General features: G+C 33.8%; 1 protein-coding gene across 1 annotated transcript; it reads right to left on the bottom strand.

Moving 5' to 3' along the window:
- Window positions 1–860: 860 nt before the first annotated feature.
- On the bottom strand, window positions 861–3,198 carry LOC111409866 (nucleoside diphosphate kinase 1-like). Its single transcript, XM_023039946.1, has 4 exons — window positions 3,000–3,198; window positions 2,393–2,441; window positions 1,571–1,802; window positions 861–1,171 (listed from the first exon to the last, which is right to left on the bottom strand). Exons 1-4 carry the CDS (start codon window positions 3,048–3,050, stop codon window positions 1,057–1,059), a joined length of 447 nt encoding a protein of 148 aa, XP_022895714.1. The 5' UTR covers window positions 3,051–3,198; the 3' UTR covers window positions 861–1,056.
- Between the last annotated feature and the right edge of the window lie 14,904 nt (window positions 3,199–18,102).

The following is an 18,102-nucleotide window of genomic DNA, read 5'->3' as shown; positions in this document are numbered from 1 at the left end:
TACCCTTTGGGTGCACGGTAAACCCTTGAGTTGACACAATAGCCTGCAAGACTTTTTGATTCTTGCTTGTTCCAAAAATGGTCGGTCCCAGGGACCTATTCTGCATGAATCTGAATTTGATTCTTGGTAATGTGAATGAAGAATTGCGAGAATGCAGCCTAACTCCATGAATTTCACTCACTGTTTTCGTTCAAATTTTTTTTGAGAAATGACTTGGAGGATATCATCTAAGCAAGACGAGATTTGAGTGTTTGATGTTCGGTCATAGCTAATCTCTACATCTTTTGCAGTGAAGCCTCTATCAATGGTTGGAGCGACATTTTCGAAGGTAATGTTGAATCTCAAGTCTCATCGTTTCTGGAGAGAGCTTCTTAACATTCCCCAAACAGATACTTTAGCAAATAACATTATTTGCTTCTCTTATTCCACTCAGGCTGTAATGAAAGCTACCCACTATCAACTAGAACAAAAGCTCCTCCAAGAACACACTACGAGCCTCGAAGACTTGCCTCTTATAGGCTTCTTAGTCGGTAGTTTATGTAGCTAATACATCTTCTAAAATAAAGTTTCTTTCATTTGCTTCCCGTCAGGTGTTTTTTCTTGACGTTTTCAACCATACTTTTTGTTCGTGTAAACAGGACAGAGATCTCGAATATTATGATGTGATCAATTTCTACAGAGAAGTGAAGAGGCGTAATCTCCTTTTCAAAAAATGTGTAATTAAAGTTTTTTTGTTTTCCCCTCTTCCATCCATATGATAAATCCTTTTGATATAAATATTCTATCATAGTCTCTACTCTCATCAATATATACTAAACAAATTGAGTATAAGAAATACGATGACATTCACAATCATGCACTGCAAAAACCTGAAACACAATAGCAAATCATCATATTCAAACAAAAACGCTCAAAACTGTTTCATAATGGCAAAGGACTTCATAGAACAAAGTTCAAGTAACTCAATTTGAAGTCAAAATTTGTAATTTGATGCTAGAAATAGCCATAGAAAACTACCCGCACATATAATCATGGATCCAACTGAAGGAAGAAATTTCACTCGTAGATCCATTGATGAACACTGCTCCTCCATTCTGCAATTCCTTCTGGGAACCAAAGAGCAATCTCTTTCTTTGCACTCTCGACTGAATCACTTCCGTGGATGACATTCCTGAAGTGGAAAAAATATACATTATATCTTCATAATTAACCTTGTACTACAAAAAGATTATAGTGCAATTACAATCCATTCGAAAACACGACATTTTCCAGCTTTCTAAATAATCTTGAAAGCGAAAAAAATCAGAGCCACGAGTAAAGTTTACAGCTTATCAAACCTAGCAGTATAAAGTTTGAAATTTCACGTATAACACATTTGCCATCGAGATACAAGACCTTTTCATGGATAGATTGAACAAATCAAGAGCCTGGTTAAACCAAACAGTTTTCTTTCCAATTGTAGTTAAGCAATACATCTATGAGTATAAGTATGGCAATTATGCTTTGGCCTTATTAACTGATGTAATATTAGGTTCCACATAATGAATCGACATGAGAAACCAAAATTCACCTGCCAATGTCAATGGCATAATCACCACGGATAGTTCCAGGAGCAGAGTCAGCTGGGTTGGTGGCTCCAATAATCTTCCTGCCAGTAGTCACCACATTCTTACCCTCCCAAACCATAGCCGTAACTGGGCCAGAGATGATATACTCAACAAGCCCATTAAAGAAAGGCTTTGCAGACAAGTCAGCATAATGCTGCTCAGCAAAATGGCGATCCACAGTGATGAGCTTTAAACCTGTAGCCATAAAGCAAGGAGGTTCACAGTAGGGAAAAAAATGAAAATCGAAAGGAAAAGACATTCATTTGGTTATATAACTCATATCTGATGGGAGTTAAAGGTGAAGAGTCATAGAAATGATTAACTCAGAACTCCATATAGTATAGTAGATATTCCAATTGATTTTGGGCATAGACTGTTGTACACTAGCCATCATTATTTTTTCTCTCAGAATCAAAATCTTCTTATTCTACTACTTTGTAGAGAAAGTAGAGTTGTGAATCTCAATCTAATTTTGTCATTCTTAATTTCCCCATATGCTTTCAAGTGACCAGGAATCATACAACCACGAGATAATTGAGATAACATAATTGAGATGACATCTTTCTTTTCTCAACCCAGAGCTTGGACTCGACAATATAAGATCGTCAAAAGCTAATTGTCACTACATAAAAATGCCTAAAGACTAATCATCAGAAGGCACTAGAAATGAAGGTTATTTCTAATAAGGTATAAAAAGGCCTTCAACATGAATAAAAATTAGAGGGCTATTTTAAAAAAATTCTAGAGAAGAGAATCCACAATTTGAAAGTAGGTAACAAAGGAACCTTTCAAAGTGAAGCCTTTCTTCTCAAACCTGCCAATGATTTCACCAACCTGAAACAGAACAATAACATGAATGAGATACAAAGGCAGAAATTATTATTTCTATAAATACATTAAGAGAATGTCTGGCTAAGCTTAAAAGGTTTACTCATCAGTAAATAAGCAAATATTTATCAATAGAAGTTAGAAATAAGTAAGCTAATTATTTCGTAGTTGACTCCAAAACAAGTAACTTATACTTTAGCTTCAATGTAATAAAAAATCCAAACATGCTAGAAGGCAAAATTAGCCTAAAATCCTCTAAACCTTCTCCAGTTACTGTATTTCTGCATTCATCAGCCAGGAAAATTAAAACCCATATCTTGTACTTTTTTCACTTTCCCAAACAAAGAATTCGATTATGACCTTAATTTTCTCGATTCCATCCAAAAATAAACAGAAAAACCGTATGCTACATGGATAGTTAATTGAAACAAACAAAACCCGGATACTAACTTCAAAAAATTCGACATTTCCACGAACAAAGCAAATTAATAATCCAAATAGAACAAACCACAAAAGTTAAGCGAAAAGCAGAACTGAAATAAAATGAAAAAGATTAAAACTAACCAGGCCTCTATGAACACCATCAGGCTTAATCATGATGAAAGTTTGCTCCATTTTAGTAGATTTGTTCTTTGTTGACACGACTGAGGGCAATTGGTTCCAAGATTTGAAGAACAGTATAAAGCGCGCGCGCTCTCTCTCTCTCTGTGTGGCGGTCTAAGAATAAATGCAGAAACCCTAAAAGCCAGGCCCAATGTTAGAATACTATGTGGGTTAGTCATCTGCCTCTACGGCCTACCTCAATAATGGCCCACATTGAATGGGCTAGTAGCACTCGGCCCAATAAACTTTTATTGCCAAATCCCAAAAATGGGAAAATTACGCACGCCTAAAATTGGACGACGTGTTTTCAAATTCTGAATTCATAATTAAGAGTTACAAGGTTTTTTCAAAAATCAGATATAATTAAAATTTTCAATAATAATAATAATATAAAAATCTTTTTACATATTTACCTAGAGATGTCAACGAGTCGAGCTTAGCTGGCTCACGAGCCGAAACTCAAGGCTCGAACTCGGCTAGAGTAAAATCAAACGGGCTTTTTTCGAACTGAGTTGAGCAAAAGCTCGATCAAAAAGATAAGGCTCAACTTGAGCCGGCTCAATTTTTTTTCTCTCTCTCCATCTCTCCATTTATTTATTTATTATTATATTGACACCCTTCTCTTAAGGCAGGAGCCTTAAGCTTGCTACCTTAAAAATAAGGCAGCAAGCTGCCTTTTTTTCTTTTCTTTTTTTCATTTTTTATTAATAAGGCCCGAGCCTGAGCCCGAGCCCGAGCCCGAGTCGGCGAGCCACACAGTCCGACTCTAACTAAGCCTGAAACTTTAAAATGGGGCTCGACCCAAATCTTGACTCAGTTCCATCAAACCTCGAGCCGAGTCATGGGCAGCCCGAGCCAGCGAGCCTAATTGACACCCCTATATTTACCCCACTACTTTTTACCCTTCTAAACCCTAATTATTTCCCAATATATCCTCTATTCCTCTCATTCTCTCTATATTTCATCATTATTCCTTCTCTTTACCTTCCACCACATCCTGCCACTCTTCCTTTCTCCTTACCTTCCACCACCATTGGGGAGGTGCTTTTCCTCTCCCTTCACTCTCTACGCTCTACGTTACACATAGACTGCCAAGTAAGTAGTTCCGACTATGATTCTTCAGTCTGGTCATGAAAGGGCTCTGATACAATGGATGATAGAAGGTCTGTGAGCCTCCATACCGGCTGTGCGCCTGCTGTGTCCCTCAGAGCACCTTTGTGCGTGATAAGTGCATTTTGTGCACTTATTCAAACTATATTACTAAACTTTTATGTCCTCAAATTATCACTTTCTATTTAATTTGGATTAATTTTCTTCTGTTTTTAATGGTGTACTCGTTTGAAGCATTTGGGAAGAAGGAATAACAAAATCGAACGAAATCTATAATTTTGGAATTAAATTTCACAAGTTAGAATTTGAGAAAGACATTGGTTGTACAATTAATTGGACTCAAGGATTGAATTGCACTATTTTTAAATGAAGTGGGGTCTTCAAAGGAAATTGGTATTTAAGTGGGCTTTGTGATTGGAATAAACCCATTTAGTGGCTATGTTGGATTGAAATTAAAAATCACTTGGACTCCTAGGAAGGAAGGAATTGGCATTCATCATAGAAATATAGTTGGGTTACATGCAAAAAATATGTTTAATTCTACTCGAAGGAGATAATTAAACAAATTAGGAATATTAATCTTCATAATTAATTGTGTTTTCAAATTTATAAATTTCGAGTTAAAGGTGATTGATATAAAGGGATTATGAATCTTAGTACACTTTTTATTATCATATTTTTATAAAACTTGCATTAATTTTAATTAATTTAGGTCCTACATTAATCCATAATTTAAGTGGTTACAATTTAACATTAGAGAAAATCATCAATTTCTCTTGTTTCGATTAAGGTGAAGATAATTTGAATTTAAGCTGGTACAATCTCTATGGAACGATTCTTGAACTCTAAAATTCAATTTATTACTTATTAACGAACCATACATTTGCGGATTTTTAAATCGAAAAATATTTTTGTGAATAAGTTTTTAGCGCTATTACAGGAGAACTTTACTTTTGTTTGAGTTCGATTTATTTTAGCACTAATTCGAACTTCTACTTGTATTCTTTTTTTTTTTTTTCATTTCATTTCAGATTGTTTTTGTTTTTTCTCTTTTTGGGATATAAAAAGACAAAAAATAGCAGGATAAAATATGGTTGTGGTTGATTTCAATGAAATGCTCGTACGTGATTTCACCATAAGACAATAACAATTGGCAACTCAAGAAATTGATGAGGGGGATATGCTTGTAGGAGATTTCATTATAGGACAACGACTACGAGATATAAAAGTGGAAGTGTGAACTTGATAAAATTGTCTTCGGTGAATTGCCTGCTACATTATTTCTCTCACTAAAATTTGAAGTGGGTGATTTACTTGTGAAATTATTTCTTCTATCGATTATTAATAGACATCAATTAAGGGAATCACATCGATTGGATGTCCAACAATTACCACATGAGAAGAAGACTTTCGATGAAGATGATATTGTTTCTTTGCCAAATGTTTTGAATACGAACGTTGAACTCGATAAAAGTTCAACTAAAGAATGGGGTCATGAAAAGACCGAAAATTTAACCATAATGGACCAAAAAGATTTGGTAGCATTCAAAGAAAAGGAGATTAGCAAGCAATCCCTCGACTCTATCGTTTGCTCAAAAATTGAGTTTGTGATTAAACCTTATGAAGAGATTGAGGTGTACATTGTTGAGTTTGAAACAAGAGATGGCGAAAAGTCATACTACTTGAAGAAGGACAAGGTTAAAATTTGGAAGAAAGCTGCAATATAGAACAAAGTCAAATTGAGCAAGTTAAGCATGACATCCAAAGTCATATTCAAAGTGCCATGAAACGCGTATGCAAAAGTCGAGCTCTAGACTTTAAATTAAGCATTTAATGGGAGGCATCCCATCTTTCTATCTCTTTTCACTTATTTTGTTTAATTATTACATTACAAGTAATTTTAGGGATTGCATTAATTTAGGAACTCATGCATTTAAATCGATTTTAATACATTTTAGGCAGTATTTTAAGATTTGCATTAGTAACTTAGGCATATTTACTTATTGGTTCATTAGTAACTTGGGCATATTTATGTCGTTAGCATCCTAGCATTTTATTGAACTTACAATGATGTAATATGCACCTAGATTTCAATCTTTTTTGGTATGTATTTATTGTAAATATTTAAACCTCATATGCTATCGCTAATATTTATTTTGAATTCTTGAAACAGCAACTTAAAGCATAGCAATAAGAAAAAGTGGATGTTGTCACGATGTCCACCAAACAGACAAATCTGATCTTTCAACTCATCGACATTTACCTCGTGGAGTTTTTGAACCTTAACCCTTTACTTTGATTATTTGTGCTTCTACATTGGGGACAATGTAGTATTTTGTTTGGAGATAGGCGAGTTTTAGGATACTTGGAATACATATTTATTTTCTTTAAAAATGTTGAGCAGGTCTGTATAACTGCAAAAAATAAAAAATAAATTGAAAAAAATAGTGTCCAGTTAGCATTGACAACTTATCATAAATGAAGATGTTTATTTGTTTGAATTGAGTATATATTTTGTTAGATGTTGGACAACATCATAACTTGTGCTTTTATTTGAAAACTTATCCATGTTAGATTTCATTATTTGAGCACATGACCATATTGACTTATCACTTATGTTGGCATACAATTTATTTTTTTGGACTTGTTGATGTTGTTGACCTATATTTGAATAAAATCTCCAAATCCTTTATATAGAAACCAAACTGCTAAAAATTATTTTAGGGGTAGGAAGATTAGTACTTGTTTTCATAGAAGTGTGATGGTTTGGAGTTTTCGAATCCCAGCGTTATTTGAAAAGGTTAGAGTTGAGGAGTCTAAAATAGGTACTGATCACTGTAAAAAAAATTCAAATATCATACATCCTTTACTTCTTTTCGTAGCTTTTATGACTCAAGTGATTAAGTCTATTAGGATCTTTAAATTTGGGTGCCCTATAGTTGTCTAATTTAGGAGTCATCGGCTTAAAGCTTGCTGCAGGGGCCATCTAGAAAGTTTAATGGAAAGAAGTTTTGCACATAAGGTGTTTAAAAAAAAGAATGAAAAGTTTGATTCTCATATCGAAAGAAAAAATGATACATTTTCTATCTCTTTTCGTAGCCTTTTTAACTCGAGTTGTTAAGTCTGTAAGAGTATCTAAAAACCTGGTGCCATAGAGTCATCTGACTTGGGAGTCATCGACCTAAAACTCGCTACAAGTGTTATTTAGAAAGTTTAATGGAGAGAAATCTTGTATAAAAGATGTCAAAGAGAGAGAGAGATAAATTGTCAAAAGTGAGATGTGCCCGGTAAGAACTTTGAAATTTGAACTCTAGAGATTGACAGTGTGATTTTTAGAGAGACTTACCATCTTTTTTATAAGTTTACAAGTATCTAATTCTGACCACTTGTGTGGAAAAATGCATTATAATAATTTTTAGGAACTCTATGTGTGCTAGAAATACCTTGGGATTGGATAGAAAAGCATAATGAGTGATTTTTGCACGAGTAGCTTGAGAAAAAACTAACCACAAGAGGATTGAGATTATAAATAAATCAACAACACTTAATTGGTCGTGTTCTCTTATGTGAGTTAGTTCAATGTTGGCTAATCACACACACAAAATCGAGCATCGTTTAATTAAAAATTATTTTTGATGTTGTTTGGATCTTTCTAAAGTATTGCTTAAATTTGAACCTGAAGCATATGGTAAGCAAGTCAACGTTGAATATTTTTATTTGTTGTTTGTTTAAGCTAGTAATATGTTTTATATCTAAGCCTTGTTTTATTTTGTTCGAGGACGAACAAAATTTTTAGTTTGTGAGTGTTTGATAAGTGCATTTTGTGCACTTATTCGGACTATATTACTAAACTTTTATGGCGTCAAATTATTGATTTCTACTTAATTTGGGTTGATTTTATTTTGTTTTAAGTGATGGACTCGTTTGAAGCAATTGGAAAGAAAGAAGCACAAAATCGAATTAAATTTATAATTTTGGGATTAAATTCCACATGTTAAAATTTGAGAAAGACATTCATTACACAATTAATTGGACTCAAGGATTGAATTGTACTATTTCTAAATGAAGTGAGTTCTTCAAAGGAGGCTGAATTGATATATATTCACTAAAACAAAAATCGGCTGCTACATGGAAAGAGGCACACAAATTGGTAGTTGATTTGAAATAAAAGGAGGATATATGTACATGTAAAAGGGACAGCAGGCAGAAAACAGAGGAGGAGAAAAAGAATAAGGCAGCAGTAATACGAATTTGAGGAATTATTCACGTTTTGGCTGAATTTTGGTGATGGCTTTTACCATTTCTTTGTTTAATCTCAACATTATGCTCGGCTGAATTATTTTGTGCCAAGATTTGCGATCTACCATGTATTACGAATTTTTAACTTTTATTTATTTTGATGTTAAAATCCGTTTTTAATTATTGAACGATTGGCATGGATATAATTTTTCTAAAATTATTTAATCACTAATTATATGAATATTGTGATTTGTTTGACTCTCGATAGATGGAAAATAAATTAGACATAGTGTCAATTATCGTGGAGTCCGATAGAGGATGGAAATATACTGTTATATTTTAAGTAACCTTTAAGTATTCATAAATCTTTAATGCATTTTTATATCCGTCATAGAAATATTGTCGGGTCACGAATAAAAATAGGTTTAATTCTACTCGAGAGAGATTGTTAAGCAAATTAGGAATATTAGTCTTCATAATTGAATCGTGTTGTCATATTTATAAATTTTGAGTTGAAGGGGATTGATATAAGAGAATTCAAAAGTCTAGTATGCTTTTTATTATCATATTTTTATAATACTTGCATTTAATTTAAGTCTTGCATTAATTTTAATTAATTTAGGTCCTTTATTCATTCATTATTTAAGTGGTTACAATTTAATCTTAGAAAAATCATCAATTTCTCTTGTTTCGGTTAAGGCGAAAATAATTTGAATTTAAACTAGTATAATCTCTATGGGACTATACTTGAACTCAAAAATTCATTTTGTTACTTGTTAACGAACTGTATACTCGCGGAGTTTTAAAATCGAAATATATTTTTGTGAACAATACACGCGGTGTTGCGACTTTATCGTCACTGACGTGCACCACACTCTTTGTGATTGCATTGGAGTTTCTTTCTTCAATTTGTTTTGGGAGGGCTATTTCTTTTTCCGATCAGCTTTGAGGGTGTTTTTGGGATGCTGTGCTGTGATCTGCTTTGGTGGTGTTTTGGTTTCATTGTGATTTTGTTAGTGTTGTTTGGGCAATGATGGTGGCGATGTTTGTTGTGGTGGTGGTGATATTGGCTGCCATGGTGAGGTGGTGTTATTGGTCGTGGCGACAGTTGTAGTGGTAGTGCAAAGATTGTGGTGGTGGCTATGCGTGAGATGGGATTGGTGGAGATATTTGTAACCAACTATTTAGTCGATTATGTTCATTAAATTAATTAATTTGTGACCAATAAATAATATATGACCTAAAAAGTATAATTCTGACTTACAATTTATTGAGTTGTAACCGATAAATAACTTAATTTGATAATTATGTGATTGTTATATAAGTTGTAATTTGTAAAATTTGTGATTTGTGACCGATAAATTAATTTTGACTTATAAAATTTTTCATTTTGTAACCAATGAATAAATTGTGAAATATAAAATTTTTTATTTGTGACCAATTAATTTGATAATTTATGGTCAAATTATAAAGAATTGTGAGTTTAATATATTTAATTAACTAAACATATTTTTAATTAATATTTGATTTTCGAAATTTTAAACATTGTTTCATAGTTTTGAAATGGGTGATACATAATCTCTTATATATGAAAATTTTCCCCTTTTTTATTTTCCATTTAAATAATCAAGTCAAATGATTTTTCTTTCAAAACTCAAGTGTCTAGCCACCATCCTACCTCATTCCACACCCACTACATCTCCATTTTCACCCCTAACCCTAATCTTAACCACTATTTTCACCCCCAAGAATGTTGTAGGTTGCCATTGCTGCTGCCACCACTTACCGTTAATGCAATCACCTCTTAAACACAATCCTCACATTAAGGCCCAAAATTTGCAAAAAAGACGTCTGAATTCACGAACTAAAAATCTTGAATCCTGCCGTGGGGTCGCCACCCTCAATTCATCACTACTCCAACCATGTATCTTCATAAATTAGTCTAGAATATGCTTCTGGTTGTACTGTGTTTGTGCTTCTACGTCAGTAGTTTATTGTAGTCCAATGGTAGATTTGAGGTTTGTTGACGGTGAATGTGATCGAGGTTTGAATGTAGAGGTGGTGGTGGATTTGAGCTGTGTTGAAGCTGATGTTTTTAACTGTTTACATGGGTAGTAATGATGGTGGTGGTGGATTTGTGGTGTAGGTGGTGGTAGTAGAGGATTGTGGATTTGAGGTAGTGATAGTGGTGGATTCGTGGTACAAGTGGTGGTGGTGCGGGATTATGGATTTGGCGTAGTGGCGACGACGACAATTCGAGTGACATTGATGACTGTGAAATGTGTGGGTGAGATGAAGAATTATTGTAATAGATTATTAGATAATTTGTAACTAATAAATAATTTGGGGCCTAATAAAATATGTGATTTGTGACTAATATTTAATTGTGACCAACAAATTATATTTTTGTGACCTTCTGTAATTTGTGACTAGTATATAATCGTAACTATATTATTGTGATCCATAAATTATGCATTTCAGTTTCATTTCGTTCTTCGTACTTCAACTACTAGTGTGCTAAGCTAGAGCATCTTCCCTTCATCGTTTGTTCTTCTAAGAATTGCTCGAGTGATTTATAAATTATAATAATGAGTGTAGGAAAAATTTGTGCGATTGATGATTTTTTAATTTTTTGAATAGCAAGACGTCCTTGTTAACGACCATTGGATTTGAAGATGATTCGAAGCGCATCAAATTTTTTATGTGAAAAATAATACCATGGGCCAAAATCCTCATTAATCTTGCCAGCTAACATCTCATGTTGCTGTCATTGTTTTGAATGAAGAGGAAATTGAAACCAAGAAAAACAAGTTGATCAACTAAAAATGAAAAAGGAAGAGAAAAAATTAAAATTAAAATTAAAATTAGCTAAAGCTAAAGGTGAATAAAACATTCCCATTAATGGTGTTATAAACTTGTTGTCAATTTTATCTTGTAAGTGGACAGATCGTAGAAAAGTAATATAATAATAAATAGAGTGTCGAATCCACAATGATTCAGTATCTACGATAGCTCTACAGCTAAAAGGTTGATAAAAAGTTGTATGAAAACAGCGTGGTTAAAATCAATTGTTGAATTTGATTAAGAATTTTATCAACCTTTTTTAATCTAAACCAAACAAGGACTAATAGTAGCTTGAATCTAATAATTCTACAGTTAAAAGGTTGATAAAAAGTTGTATGAAAACAGCGTGGTTAAAATCAATTGTTGAATTTGATTAAGAATTTTATCGACCTGTTTTAATCTAATCCAAACAAGGACTAATGGTAGCTTGAATCTAATAATTTTACGTCGTCTCCTTGAGGAAAGCATGGCTTATAAACTCAAAATATCGAAAAATAGCTTGTGTCATGAACTGAAAAATAGATTACGCAAACCTGGATAGTTTATAGGGTAGCATGAGAACTCATAATAAATGGGATAATACGTTGGGACCGAGAAAGAGAGAATTTGAGGTCGGAAAAGTATATCTAGATTAGTCTCTTGGTTCTTATGAATTGGTGTATGCTAGTGAAGTTGCATATAGACCCCAGAATCAAGATAATATAGCTTATTTTACGATATACATATAAAAGGGTAATTAGCAAAAAAGTCCTTATCTTGTAATATGAGGGTCCGTTTGATTATAAAGATAGAATTTAGATGGAAAGAAAATGAATTTCAGGGAATTGAATTGCCTAAAAATTATTTTAGTGGGAATTATAATATATTGTGTTTAATTAGTATAATTTTTCACATTAAAAATGTTAAAATAAAAGTATTTTTTGGTATTCATTTGACTTTGTTTTACATGAAAAATGTCAATTAAAGGGATAAAATTTACTGGTATTGGGGATGAAATTTGTTTCCATTGTCAACAAATTTTTTTTAAGAAAATCATCTATCTTTTGGATTTTGTTTGGCTTTGTTTTACTTGAAAATTCTCAGTTAAAGGGAAATATTTTTTTACAGTAATTCTTAGAATTCGTTTTCATTGCCAAAAAAATAAAAACTAAAAATCAGAAAAAAAATAAAAAAGCGCTACAATAACCGAGGATTCCAATCCCTTGAAAAGCAAGAAGAATCCTAAGTGGCATGAACAGTTAGAAAATGAATTCCATGAAAAAACAGAGCTATCAAACAAGCAAAAACATGGAATTGGAATTGGTTTTCCATTTTCCATGAAAAATTTAAGTGTATTAAACACACTCTTGTTGTGCAAAACATCATTACCTTTCATTTTTTGACATTTTCACCTCCTATTGTGGAAAATGTCATTTTCATCCAATTTTTTAATTAAAAAAAAGTAAGATAACAAATATGACATCCTATTTAAATAAAACAAAAAAAAGAAAAGAAAAATTAAAGAATAAATTGCAATTATACTCCTAAACTTTTAAAAAACTGCAAATGAATCTAAATAAATGATTAAAAGGGTAATTAGCACAAAACGTCTACACCTTTCAATATTATTGTGCAAAACATCCCTACATTTTATTTTTGACATATTCACTTTTATTTTTATATTTCATGTGAAAATCATTATTTTTATCATTTTTTAATTAAAAGCAGTAAAATGACGAATATACCCTCTTATTTAAATAATGCAAAAATAAATAAAAGAAAAATAAAGAACAAATTGCAAAAGTACAAATAAATCTCAAATAAATAATTAAAAACAAAAAAAAAAAAATCACTTCTTTGAGATGGGCTTGCTTAATTTCTCGCCATTTTCTCCCTCCTATGACTCCTATTTCTAGGCATCGCAACACAGGGGACATATTCTTACCTTTCCTCCAGCTACTGAGTAGTAGGAAGTGGTGGTTGTAACCTACCTATTTCTAGGCACAGGAGGTTGTTAGAGTAGTTTGTGCCTAGTTTCTGCGGGACTGATTCTGTCAAATACACTTATAGACTTTGGCGGCCCATGTTTCGGATTGTATTCGGGAAGGAGGAATTGTCTTCCATGTTAGCCTGGGCTTAGTAGGTCAACCAGAAGCATAATTCGAGGATACATCAATTCACTTTCTTTTCAAGGGGGCTAACTTTTCTAGCCCGTCGAGAGATTGGGGCCCTTTGGCTTTGGACTTCATGCTCACATGGATAATATTTTTGAGGCACAAGGTAGACCTCACTGTCCCTGCATTTGCACTTTTCTAGCCCGTCGAGAGAATGGGGTCCTTTGGCTTTGTATTTCATCCCACCGTGCCTATAATGGTCGTGGGGTCAGCGTCAATCCGCTTGAGCTGCTACTTGTGGAACTTCATTAGTATTTTCTCTCACCTTCCTAGGAGGGACATCGCGTTCTGAACTCATTTCTTTTCTCAGCTGAATTATCAGATTTTTCCAAACTTGTAGGGCTTTCACTTGTTCTTCTGCAAGAACAAGTTATTTATCATGGGGGATACCCAACTATTTTTCGACTGATTACTTCTACGGGAATGTTCGTGGTTATAGTGGAGCTTACCACAGATGGTACCAATCTGCTGAGCTCTGTTTTTGTAAAGGTGACATGGACAATAGATGCCGGGTCCACTTGCATCCACATAAGCAAATTCCAACACATTTTGATCGGAGACTTGGTCAAATGAGGTTACAATATATGGATGTGGGAGATGCTCTATGACATAAGATGAAAAAGTTGGGACACCGACAGTATACTTAAAAATGATTGCATAACAATGATTAAGCTCCAACAACTCAAACAAGATAATCTAAACTCTAACAAACAAGTGTATGAAATAAGCAAGTAAGAAGACAAAGAATATCTTTTAAGTATTTTGAGTTGCATTAGCCTTCAAATGATGTAAAGAAGAAGGTATTTATAGTATTGCACATGAATTAGTGTCCCTTGAATGAAGGGGCACGTGTCTTCATCTTTTTACTTAGACATCCTATCATAGGCATCAGTTTGACTTTGGTAGCCTGTGACGTATTTAATTTTCTTAAAGAGAGCAGCTACCCTACAACCTATGTTGACAAGACTTTGACATATCTCTCATTATAAAAGTTAAATCAATCATTTCAACAAGATATTGTGAATCAGGAGCTTCAGTTGTTCGATTTCTGACTAATCCTTTATATTGGTATGTGTCTTTGTAAGATGTTTTATCAATTCCTCATGGAATCGAGAAAATTTGGAATCAGAGCTTTTGATTTTTTATCATCCCTCGCTGTAATAATACTAATAGAGTTTGCAGCAAAAATTTTGTATATACAAAGATCCATGACCATTAACTAAAATATGTCTGTGGTTATCTAATTGACGGGCTCCAAGAATAGTCGAAGCCATACCCAATCGAAAAAGGATGTTATCCAAACGCATTTCAAAAAATTGGATGTTATCCAAACGCATTTGTTGTGACCATAATGAAAATGCAATTTTTTTTATTCAAGACGAATACGATATTGTGATCTTTATAGATCGGTGGCTTTTGGAAAAAATCTCTTTTTGTCGAGAGATACCCATCCTCATAAAGGTTGTGGTATCTATCGAACTATCTTTCTCACCATGGCTCGAGCAATTCGATTCAAGGGAATCTTCAATCGAAGCTTAGATTCCACTATCTTATGTTTAGTTATAGAGGCTCATCTCTCATTGATAGGAATACTGGTAAAATACTAACACTTGGCATTCCCTTGACTTGTGGATAGGAACAGTAAGATGAGACCTGCTAGTTAGAGATGAAAAAGGGATCTTTAGTAACAAAGTTTGGCGAATTAAGAGGAATGAGCTACCTTTGATACGGATGGATTATCTCCCACCAATAAAAAAAGAAAAAATAGGCTAATCTAGAGGGATAGGTAAAAACTCCGTTGTTTTTCCCCAGAGGTCCATCATACAGAAAGATGTAACAGGAAGACAGAAGGGATTCAATCGGGTCGCGTAGGGGAATCGAAAGCAAGCGACCAGAAATGACAAAATACTAGACTCGTCTTTGGACGAGACACATGGGTAGAAGAAGGAGACCGGTACTCTTTTTCCCGCCCAGAAAGATCAGTTAATGGATAGAGGTTCATCTTGGGTCAAATATGCCACTCTAGAGTCTTGTTGGACAGGAATCATTACCTTTGATAACATCGACTCATCTTTTCGCCACACTTTGAGGGAAAGACATCGCCGCCCACTCTAGCAAAAGCTATACATACGCATCGAATGAAGGTGACTAGCCCAAGAAGAGAAAGTCATCATTTCTTTATACAAAGGACTCTGATGCTTGCTTGATGGGAGAAATAGGTTGGGATCCTGCCTTGCCCGCGTGAGTCCAATCCATTCTTTTATGAAACTTACCTCAATTGGTGCTTTCTCTCCTTCATCCCTTCGTTCCAATCCATCTAGACATATATGCAACCCGTACTAACCCTTGCATTGATACCACCTTGGCTTTTCAAATGAATGTGACCCCACAACTTCCTATCATCACTCGACTTGAAGGGCTGTATTGTTTGAGTCGTATCCGTGTACATAAAAATCCTTGCTCCTCTTCTTCGAACCCTCTACTTGCTGGGACTGAACGAACTATCCGATGCGTCGATGCCGTGTCTCAATGGTTGACGTAAGTGTGAAAATGCTTTAACAAGCGAGATTTGAGACTCTTGAAGAGTCCATTTTTTAAAGGATGCTAGCGCTCCGTTTCATTTCATATCTAAGTTCCTTTCCAACGAAAGAGTTAGTAGTAACGAAAGAATTAAAGGATTGAATATGATTCTTGTATCTCAAGATGCATATGCGAGTGCTTATCAAATCATAAGTTATTTATTACTAAATGTTGAACTTGGTATTTTGACTAATTGTCTAAAAACGGTGAAATCCAAGATTTGTATTCATCTTTGATAGATGAACTTCAGGATTTCTTAAGTGAAAGATTAAATAAAGATTTACATCATAAACAAGTATTTAAATAGAAAGCTCTACAAAGCACTCTTTATGCCATTAATATGGTAAGGTGGTCTCAAGAATGTCTAATGATATTATTATAGTTAGTAATAACTATTTAAAGCCAAAGCAATATGATCGCTAAACTTTGTTATGAATTTTGGAAAATGAAATATTCTGATATAATCAATCTAATGATGTTGATTAACCAAATGGGTTGGTTTTGTTCTGCCTTGGATAAACCAGTGTGCTAACCGTACTCCACTATAGTGCAGAATCATATGCGCAGCAAAAAAGCAAAACTTCAAGAGCTACTTGCGTCAACTTTATTCATCAGAAGGATGCTTTTATAGCTATGAAAGTGGTGGATAAATTCAAAAAGAATACGGATGCGAAAGCTACGTACATGATAATTTCATAACATCTTTTTACGAGAAAGAATTCCAAAAATTTATACAACAGTGTTTATGGAGATCGGTAATCCACTTTTCATAATCAATGATTTTATTCGAATTAATCTTATCCAACTCTCAAATAAGAAGTTGCCGAGTGGTCAATTTACAGGTGAGGATCTTAAAGCGGTTTAAAATTCCTTTTCGCATAATAATTTGAGTCTCCAAAAGAGGATAAGGTAGAATAATTAAATAAATGATATAGAAAGTTGTTACGAGAAATATCTCAATGTAGTGTGGGCCTTGATGGTGAGAATTGGAAAAAATATCGTTCATTTTTCAAGAGCTTTAATCAAACAAGTGAATTCAGAACTTGTGAAGCTGTAATGTAGTGGGCCTTGATGGTGAGAATTGGAAAAAAATATCATTCATATCTCAAGAGCTGGGAGACTCTTAAGGGAAACTACAGCTGACACTATTAAGCGAATATGAATAAGAATATTAAAATGAAACCATCTTTAGGGTTGATAGACCAAGTGAATTCAACCTGTGAAGCTGGTTATTGGAAAACTCAATTTAATATTTATTTGAACCGTTTAAACCATATTATATAGATAGTTGAAAATGCAAGGAAGTATTTAGGATTGAGAATAGCTGAAGTAAGATTTAAAGAGCCATACCTGCTATGTACAGAACATTGAAGTCATAGCATTGGCTATAATGCGACTGTTAATGAAATATGTTTACTCTACTGGGTTTGAGTATGGTAAGTTTACCGTAGGTTATATCATGAATATATTTTAGTAGATAAGAGTGGTGATGCTATTCCTAACAGTGGTCTATGTACTATTATTATCAAATACATAATTCAAAAAGTTGAGGATTACGATGAATCCAGACTATCGGGTATGCGGGAAAAGGAGTTAGCTCCTTGCACCAATGAGAAAATTGATAAACAAATATTTTCATAAATCCAATCCGTCATAGGTGCTGGTGAACCACCAGAAGCGAAAGTTGTGAAGTGTGGGAAGTGTCGTTTTCCCGATCATGTAACTGCATTCAAACCTACGAGTAAGGATTTTTTTCCTTGTAGTCGATACAGAGACTGTTTTAATAAATAATGTTCATGTGCCTTTTCTTAGCTCTTAAGCTGGGTGAAGATGTAGGTGCCAAGCCTGATTATTCAACCAAAACATATTTCAATGAAGATTACATGGGTCACTTATCCTCTTTCTAGGCATTGTTAAATTAATTCTTTTTATATTGTTGTGCATATCTAGCTTACTTCAAACATTATTGCACCATTCTTTTTACCATTGTGCATAAAATTATCATAAATCCTGTTTCCATTTTAATTTTCCATTTCTCATGTATAGCAAATGTTGACCTTGATTGTCCTCTCCCCTCCTCCCCTTTCAATTTTCTTCTTCTCCCCCCTTTCCCCTTTTCCTACAATTGTTCTATAGCA

Source organism: Olea europaea, chromosome 15 (assembly GCF_002742605.1).
Source record: "Olea europaea var. sylvestris chromosome 15, O_europaea_v1, whole genome shotgun sequence".
Lineage (NCBI taxonomy): Eukaryota > Viridiplantae > Streptophyta > Magnoliopsida > Lamiales > Oleaceae > Olea > Olea europaea.
Note: the sequence above shows the minus strand (reverse complement) of the source record. Positions and strands in the feature narration are given on the sequence as shown.

Coding starts and splice junctions, on each gene's coding strand:
- LOC111409866 (XM_023039946.1), bottom strand. CDS start 3,050: ATGGAGCAAACTTTCATCATGATTAAGCCTGATGGTGTTCATAGAGGC. Junction 2,442..2,999: donor ATGGTGTTCATAGAGGCCTG/GTTAGTTTTAAT, acceptor GTTCTGTTTCAG/GTTGGTGAAATCATTGGCAG. Junction 1,803..2,392: donor GAAAGGCTTCACTTTGAAAG/GTTCCTTTGTTA, acceptor TTATGGCTACAG/GTTTAAAGCTCATCACTGTG.